The sequence below is a fragment of the Sturnus vulgaris genome, chromosome 2 (assembly GCF_052056855.1).
Source record: "Sturnus vulgaris isolate bStuVul1 chromosome 2, bStuVul1.hap1, whole genome shotgun sequence".
Lineage (NCBI taxonomy): Eukaryota > Metazoa > Chordata > Aves > Passeriformes > Sturnidae > Sturnus > Sturnus vulgaris.
The window spans coordinates 19,585,950-19,594,479 of record NC_142244.1 but is presented as its reverse complement, the minus strand read 5'-3'; the positions used below and the strand labels follow the sequence as shown (position 1 = coordinate 19,594,479).

The 8,530-nt window shown below is 46.6% G+C and overlaps 2 protein-coding genes across 2 annotated transcripts in view; one reads left to right on the top strand and one right to left on the bottom strand.

Annotated features, from left to right (window-relative positions):
• Positions 1–675: 675 nt before the first annotated feature.
• CGGBP1 (CGG triplet repeat binding protein 1) lies at positions 676–3,410 on the bottom strand. Its single transcript, XM_088158546.1, has 2 exons — positions 3,303–3,410; positions 676–1,352 (listed from the first exon to the last, which is right to left on the bottom strand). Exon 2 carries the CDS (start codon positions 1,328–1,330, stop codon positions 827–829), a length of 504 nt encoding a protein of 167 aa, XP_088014672.1. The 5' UTR covers positions 1,331–1,352; positions 3,303–3,410; the 3' UTR covers positions 676–826.
• Positions 3,411–3,846: 436 nt separating this feature from the next.
• Positions 3,847–8,530, top strand: part of ZNF654 (zinc finger protein 654) — a 29,503-nt gene continuing 24,819 nt past the window's right edge. The window contains exon 1 of the mRNA XM_014888465.2: positions 3,847–4,004. Coding sequence (XP_014743951.2) covers positions 3,873–4,004 — 132 coding nt within the window. The 5' untranslated portion in view covers positions 3,847–3,872. The remainder of the gene's footprint in view (positions 4,005–8,530) is intronic.

The following is an 8,530-nucleotide window of genomic DNA, read 5'->3' as shown; positions in this document are numbered from 1 at the left end:
AAAGGCATTAATCTTCTCTGCTAAGAACTTGGTCCAGCATAAGCTTCACTTGACAGCAGCTGCACTGCAAACCACACTGAGTTACTCGTTTGTCTACTCATCTTTCAAATATTGGCACTGAAATGGAAGGGGGCATGTGAAACCAAGACAAAAGAACAGTGATTTTAGAAAAGCAGACATGGCAAACCTGCAGAACTCCCAGCCTTATGAGAATAGTGGAGTTCAGAGGTCAGTACGACAGACTGGCTGGTTAAGCTGGGTAATGGATACATCCACAGTTGCACCAAACAGCGTAAGAGAGAGAGTTCTAGAAGAAAAATGTTTCCTGTTTCAAAACGTAAACCAAGCTTGAGTAGAAAGTTCCAATAGTCCTCCCCCAAGAGAGCAGTGATATTTTAACAAACCATCCTAGAGCTTCTTGCATTTCAAAGGTGCAGCACCTCTTCTTGGTCACTCAGGGACAGGATAATGGACAAAGCAATCCACTGCCAGGAGTAGCAATCCCTACCACACCATCTTCTTAGACGCACTGTGAAGTAGGGTCCTCCATTCAAGTGCCTTTTTCTCAGCCTCAGAGATCAGGTGTATGCCAGGGATGCTCCCTACATTCCTCATGAGCTCTACATCAATGTAGCTCTGAAGTCCACAGCAGGGTTAGCAACAATCTGTGGCACGCGGCTAAGTTCAGAAGCAGATTGTCATTTCTACAAGAATACAAAATAGCTTGTAAAATCAATATGTAACACTGTATATATGCGTGAATATAAAAATAAACCACACCATCAATATGTAAAACTTCACAACAAGGATGAAAACAGTTCTCTTCTCAACGGTCTTCGGTGTTGATGAGCTGGTTCTCATTGTCATAGCCATCGGGCAGATACGCTTTCCTCAGCTGCTCCGACTTGGGTATGGAGCTGCCGTTCTTCACGTAGCGGGACAGGAAGGCTCGCACAGAGGGGTGATCGGCCTTCTCCAGCGGGATATTGGCCTCCAGGCACATTTTCACAAAGTCCTGGATCACACTGCTTTTCTCTGTCTGGGCAGTGCTGTTGCACTGCAGGGAGGCAGTCAGAGTCCTTTGCTTCTTCCTGACGTTCTGCTCCTCGAACTCGGCCTTCCTCTTGGTGTGCGTTTTGGACTTGAGGTGGTCGTTGATGGCGGACTTGCGGACGTGGTTCAGCACCACGTTGCAGGAGGTGCAGAAGAGCTTCCCCCCATCCTCGTGCAGCTCGCTGCCGAACTCCGTCACTCGGTCCTGGGGCGTCACGTACAGGGCGGTCTTGGAGCGGTTCCGCGACGGCGCCGACTTCACCCCGAACCGCTCCATGGCTGCCCCCAGCCGGGCAAAGCTGCGAAACAAAACAAGGGTTACATTCCGTAGCCAGCCTGGCACCTGCTGACACCTAAAACGCCATTAGTTACACGTTTGTGACACTGGTACTGAAAGGCTCCTCATTTGGAAGCCCAAAGAAATTGGCAGAATGAACTTCCTTGTGGGTCAGAGTAAAACGCTTCTTAGTTTCTCGACAGAACCCTCAAAACTCAATCTGTTAATCACTTAAAGTCTAACAAAAACTTTTTGCTTTTCTTAAAGAGCCTTTTTTATCCTTATATTTTTTATTCTTAGCATTTTCGACATATTTGACAGTTCCTTAATTACGTTGAGTCAGTACTTTTCTCTGTATTTTGTCCATACAAAGCAAGAAAACCATTACTGTCACATATAAAAGCCAGTAACCCCCAGCTAAAAAAAACAAAACAAAAACAACACAAACCCAAACCAAAACCAAACCAAAGCTTTGCCAGCACTTGTGTGGAAACAGCCCTCGTTTTTAAACCACAGCTATTGGATTGAACCTGAACTTGGAGCTTAGAGCAAATAATTTTGTTACTGCTATTACTGCTGGAACAGCCTAAAGGGAACACAGAATTGCATATATTGCCACACAAAATAAGAATAAAGGGAACATAGAATTGCATATATTCCCATGCAAAATAAGAAACAGTATCTTCAAAGATGCTTAATATCACTCTAAACTAGACCATGTCACCAAAACAGGCAATAACCCAGTTAAGTGCTCTGAAATAAACCAGGACCTATGTCCTTTTGTTGTTGAGGTATGGAGTAGCTACTGCAAATCTCAACTAAAGATAATTTAACTCCTTTTTAAAGTAAAGTTGAAGTCAAGTAATAGCTCTGTTCAGATTTGGGCTTTTCTGAGCAAAATTAACGGTCATCATATTAACTACCCATTTCCTTAAAAAAAAAAAAAATCCAAACAAAAAAACCCTAAAGGCAACAATATTTCTTCTAAGTATCCAGATACCTCTAGATGTACTTCTTTGTATTCGTTTTCTTTTGTTAACCAGTTTGCTATTGCAACATTAAAAAAAAAAAAAAAGGTTGAATACAGTTTCTGCTGTCCAGAATGATTTTTGCCCACCCTGGAGCTAAAGGAATAGAGAATTGTATCTTTAACATTGTCTTTTTTTCTCAGGCCGTTGCTACCTGAAGAGATTACAAGCTTCTGCAAAAAAAGGAAACTAAGATCTTGGTATTAGCTGCTTTCCTAGAGAATATTTTTTGCTCTCAACTGTGGCTTTGCAGAACCGTAAGTCTTGGACTGATACAAAGATAAACAATCTTTATTTAGCGTCAATGTAACCTTCTTCACGCTTTTTCTTGAGTTATACATGAGTTTTCGAAGCAACCATTTCCTGAAATCAAGCAGAAAAAAAGTCCTAAACCAACACAAACTTGTTGCTTTGGCTTCTGAAAGGCCAAACAAAAATTCCTCCACCAAACCAGGTGTTGCAGTCCTACTGCAGCAGAATCCCTGGGGATTCTGAGAGCAGCTGAACACAGGATTTTTGGTAGGCCTAAATTCGGCGGGGGAGGTGTCAAGTTTTGTCGTGTTTTCCTTGCAGAGGGCTGCTGCCTCCCCACCTCGGGGTGACGGCGCCCACGGATCCGCTCCCCGGGACACTCCTCGGCTGTGACCGCTGTCACCGCACCCGGAGCCGCTGCCAGCCCCGGAGCCGCTGGGTGACGAGCACAACGAATCGCGATCTCCAAGCACCGGGCGGGTTCCGCCCCGGGATCGAGACCAGAACTGGATGCGTTCCTTGCCCAGGTTTGTTCCGCGGGCCCGCGCGGGTTAAAGGCGCAGAGCCCGGCCCGGCACACCCCAGGCCCCGCGGCCGCGGCCCTTCCCCGCAACGCGGGTGTTTCCCCGTAAGGCCCCGCAGCCTCCTCCCCACGCGCGGATCCGCGCAGGCCCCGTGCCGGGCACCATTACCCGCAGCGGCCGCGCCGCCCGCCCGGGGCCGCCCCGGGGCTCCGCCGCCGCCTCCGCCGCTGCCGCCGCCGCTCCGCGCTGGGCCCCGCCGGGCCGGGCCGGACGCGCCGCTCCGCCGCAGCCACACGGCCCCGCCCACCCCGCCGCCGGAAGTCACTCGCTGATTGGTTCGCCGCGGAGATGGGCGAGGCTTTCGCCCAATTAAGAGTTGGAGGCCGGTGTGAGAGCGCTGATAGAGGCGGGCGCCGGTCAATCAGAGCGCGGGAGGCGGCGCGCAGCGGACGGGGCATAGGGCAGGCGGCTGCGGAGGGGAGCGTGACAGACGGGGAGAGCAGCCAATGGAAAGGCGGGAACGAAGTAACGACGAGACTTTTTCACCAATCGCAGCGCGCTTCTGCGACGGGGCGGACCCAGAGGCGAGCGGCGCGTTGATGGGCAGGACGGACGGACCAATGGGAGCGCGGCGCGGCGGGGGCGTCGCCGGACGCTGGGCGGCGCGGCGGGGGCGGCTCTTCCGGCGCGGCGGGGCGGGGCGGGGGCGCTCGGTACGCGCGGGGCGGCGGGGCCGCCATGGCGGAAGACGAGAGCGACCAGGAGTCGGAGCGGCTCAGCGAGGAGCTGGAGGCTCTGGCGGCGCCGGGGCTCCCGGCCGGGCTGCCCGCTCTGCTCCGCAGCCAGTACTACTGCCGCCGCTTCTGCCAGGTGAGCGCGGCGGCGCGGGGGGCAGCGGCGGAGGGAGCCGGGCCGGGCCCTCAGCCCCGCCGGGCCATGAGGAGCGAGGTGCGGGGCGCGGCCCGGCCCGGGGGAAAGGGAGTCGGGCCGGGCCGGGAGGGCAGGGAGGCTCCCGGGGGGAAGGGAGTGGAAGGCGGCTCCCGGAGCGGGCAGGGACAGCCGGGGGCGGCTGCGGGGACACGCGTGGTGCTGCCGGTGCTGCGGACAGAACGATTCCGGCTGGCCTCGCCTGCGTGGCGGAGGGAGGCAGAGAGGCAAGAAGGGCCTCGGGGACCGTTCTCGTCTCGCTGACCGAATAAGACCAGGGTGTTTTATGATTTTCAGGTTTTGTGCTTGGAAAAGCAGCGTTTCCTTGATGCGGGCCCGGAATTCTTGTGCTTCTCGCAAGCCCTTTAGGTGTGCCTTGCAAAGTAACAAGCACCAACAGGTTGCTTTTCCTGGCTGTTTTCATCAGCAGGTGTGGATGGAGCATTAGTTACCTCTGGTGTATTCCAGCCATACCACTTGCTGCTTCCCAAAACACAGCCCAGAGGTTATTTTATATAGAATTGCTTCATTTTATCAACTTTTGGACTTACCTCACCACTACAGTTGTCTTCTGCCATCTAAAGAAACGTGCTGCCATGTTGTCACTTTGTTCCTGTTTTATCGTTCAGTGAGACATGCTGTTTGAAATTTTATTTACTTTTATACGTGCTTACAATAATTTCGGGGGTCATTCTGCTCACTAACCCTGTAGGTTGCTTTATGGGGCTGTTGATCCTTTCATATTTTCTTCTGTTCCATGATTGTCAAAAATTGCAGAGCCAGTAGAAGGAGAAGCACATGTTTTTGAAATTCTGGCGTTTTCTGGAACTGTAAGGAATGACAACCGTATTTGATTATGTTGGTTGGAAAGACATTTACTTTTGCTCAGCCCTGAGGGTTTTATCTTAAATTTTTCTCTCTATGCTTTCTGTAGGTTGAATTTATTGTGTTGAGGAAGTGCAGACAAGGTGATAGCTTCATGTACTAATGCCAATCCCAGGGAAAGGAATGAATTTGTAGGAAACAGAAGAGGACAAGAGCAGGGGAAGAATTTTCCTGTGAAGTAGTTGTATCACAAGTATTTTATGTGTTATATATCTGGTGTTGAATTCTCTTGCAGTTGTGGGTTTGGTTTTTTTTTTGTGTAGGGAGGTTGCCAAACCCTCTCCCCTACTTTGAGTTGATGAGCTCTCCAGAAAAGCAGCCAATGTTCTGAGTATGTAAAGGACTCTGCTCTTTTTCTCTTAAACTTTCTTTTTAACAATGACTACTTTAATTAATCCTGATGAGAGTAAGTTAATATATTAGTAGTTTGTCCCCAGGGTTTCTTTTTTTTGCTTCTTTTGTGTAAATTTGGCCTGGTGTGAACAGCAGTCATGTGCTTGCTCAAGGTAATCAGTGTTTTGTTTAAGCATGTTTTGTAGTAATGGGTTTTTCTACTGATTTAACTACACAAACACAAGATCCTGAGGGGTGTGCTGGTGTGAAAAGCCTGTAGCTGTGTTACATTCATGGATTGACAACAAATGAAGTTTGCATGTGCTCCACGTGAGCTCATTTCCCCTCATGGGATTGACGCCGTGGAATTATCCACGTAATACATATTTGTACTTTTCTATCCAGATCTTCTGAAGGACGCATTTGGCTGCTGTGCAGACTGGGCCCTTCCACCTCGCTCCACTTTGCACTGATAAAGCACTTTTGCTCATCTTCCTACTCATTTGGTCCTTCTGAATGTCCTAGTTTGCCTCCTGTGCTCCTGGTTTTGTGTCAGATGTGGAATAGCAGTTGTCAAAATAGTTGCTTTGTGATGGTGCAGTGAGTTTGGACTCTCCAAAAGAAACATGTGGTTTTCAGAATAACAACCTAGCAAAACATGTGGCTGTGCTTCAGACATGGTGCTGAGGCTTGCTGTCACCTGAAAATAATATTGTTTATTGCTTGTAGTTAAGCTGATGAAGTCTGTGAGCATCTCTCAGTAAGAGCTACAGGAGAGATGAAGCACAGTGTAAATAAAGCCTTTTTCAGTGTGTAGATCTGTTTTCTCTACACAGAAAATCCTACTGATCTTTAAGAGAGTGGCTTACAGCTTGAAATGCATTGGTGTGCACATCTTTCACCCTTGAATGATGTTAGAAAGGTAAAAAAACTGCTGTAAACAGCCAGATTCAGTTCTCTCAAGGCCTGGAGTTGTAGCTCAACTTCACTTTTGGATCGATTAAGTACCAGGTAAAAAAGATGAGATGTCAGGACTATGAGAGTGTTTTCCATACATTTCTGGGTAATCACAATTTAGTGATACAGGGTGCAATTGGAATGTGGCATCTTGAAGCCCGTTTGTAGTTTTGGGATCTGTGTCTTGTAGGTGTTCGTGGTCATAAAGAGTTGTTACAGCCTGAATCTTTCAAGGCAAAATGTTTTCTTGGAAGGTTAATTGAGATTGATGACATGGGCAAAGCAAAAATCGAGCTTTCTGTGGCAGGAAGGGTAAGAAGACAGTTGGAAGATGAGTCAAGTGCCCAGCTTATGCATCTTGCCAGCCGTTCCTATGTTACTTTCTGCAATTTGCTGATGTGGCTTTTCTTCACGTTTGTGGATTTCCAAGCCCACTTGGATGTTGGGAAAAGCAAATCTGCTGTTCCCAGCTTTGGCAGGCAAAAGAACAACTCATCTGTAAGTACTTTGTAAGTTAAGGACGTTTGAAAAGTGGTACCTAGAAGAAACTCCCTCAGCCTAAACATTTGGAAGAGTTTCAGCTTGTGTTTGTATGCAGAATTTGAAATTGTTTCATGAGGTTTCTCAGGAACTATAACCATTGAGAGGTTCCTGTGAGACTGAAATACAAATGGTGAAGGGCAGTGAAAACAGCATAGATGGTGACTTTTTTGGTATGAGGGTTAAAGGGAATACTTTTGTAATTAGAAGGATGAATTTCGAATTTTACCTGGCTTAAAAGCAAACTTTGATGGCGAGCTGAATGTAGCTTCCTTCATTGCACTGGAAGTGAGGACAGTTTAATTAACAAGGAAAATAAATTAATTTCTTTTTCAGGATATTTTCTCATAACACGAAATACTATCAAAATACTACAAGTAGCTTCCAGCATTTCTGTAGTTGTCCTCAGGGCTACATAACTGTTCTAGATGTTATTTTCTGTTGTTGGTACTGACTGGAATAAACACCAGGTGAGTTCATCTCAAGTGACAAGGTGATGCTGTGAGGGGTAAACACTCCTCGATCTGTTCTTCCTGTGGCATCAGCTTACAGCCTTCCAGGGTGATCCCACTCCTGAAAGAAAGATTACCTCCTTTGCCTGCATTAACTGGTGGAAAAACAATTCTTGGGCTTATAAAAAAGTTAAGTAGTAAAATATAGTAACACACCAGAGAAGATAGTGTTTCCTGGCTTTATTTTAGCAGGCAAAAAGAGGCAGGGAGGGGTGTGTGACTCAACTGTTGTTTATCTTGCTATGTGGTGATGGAAGTAAAAAAAGATACAACTTTAGATGTTTGTTCTTCTGACTTTGGGGTTAATAGAGTTTCACACTTTTTGTGCCTAAATCTGAAAGTATTTGCTTTTGTCTCTTCCTCTGGGCTTCAAATCAATATTGGTTAAGTTGTTTTTATTTTAAAAAACAAACCCACAAAGCCAAAACAACTGCCAAGAAAACCTCCCCAAACCTTTAGGTTATGCCAGACTTCTGTTTTATCAAATTTTGGGCCTTTGGGATCCATATTTGATCTATATACATCTTTTTAAGGCTCAGCTACACAAGTTTAGTATTGTGCTGCTTGAGATTGAAGTGAATTCATGTTTAAAAGGAAATACTTCTGAAATAGATGTGGCAAAACCATGTGGTGTTTACTGGCAAGGTAAGCTTCCAGTTGTGGTGAGGATTTACCTGTGTGTGCAGCAGGGTGTCCTTGGCCTGGGTTAGGTGCTGTCACTCCTTCCTCTGACACTTGATGGGAAAACTGCAAAACTTTTTTTTTAACTTTTATCATGCAACAGTTATTTAATATAAATGAATAAAAATAAAGTTTATCATGCAAAACTGGGCTGTGATGGGTGAAGTGCACTTGGCTCCTCAGTCAGGTCGTGAGCATTCACAATAGCAGTTGATTTGCAACCTCTTCATCTGAAGATTGACTCCTCCAGGCTTCCAGTCTTCAGTGCTCTTGTCCTTAGCATCATAAAATCTTTTCTTCACATACTCAGGATGTTCTCATCAGCTTTGATGTCTGCTGTTCTTTTAGCTTTATCCCAGGAAATGATCTCCCTGTTTTACAAGTAGGATTAAGGAGCTACTATTTTCAAAAAGAAAAATTTGCACATTTGTGCAATACATTGTAGACTTCTTGATCTTTGTGACATATTTTTACTTCTCTGAAACTTTCCTCTTTGACACTTTAAAATTTCTTGGTATTGCTACTTCTCCAGGTTTTAATGCCTTTTCATTAAGTATAGCT

Excerpts from the sequence above, each read along its gene's own strand:
- CGGBP1 (XM_088158546.1), bottom strand. The coding sequence starts at position 1,330 with ATGGAGCGGTTCGGGGTGAAGTCGGCGCCGTCGCGGAACCGCTCCAAG.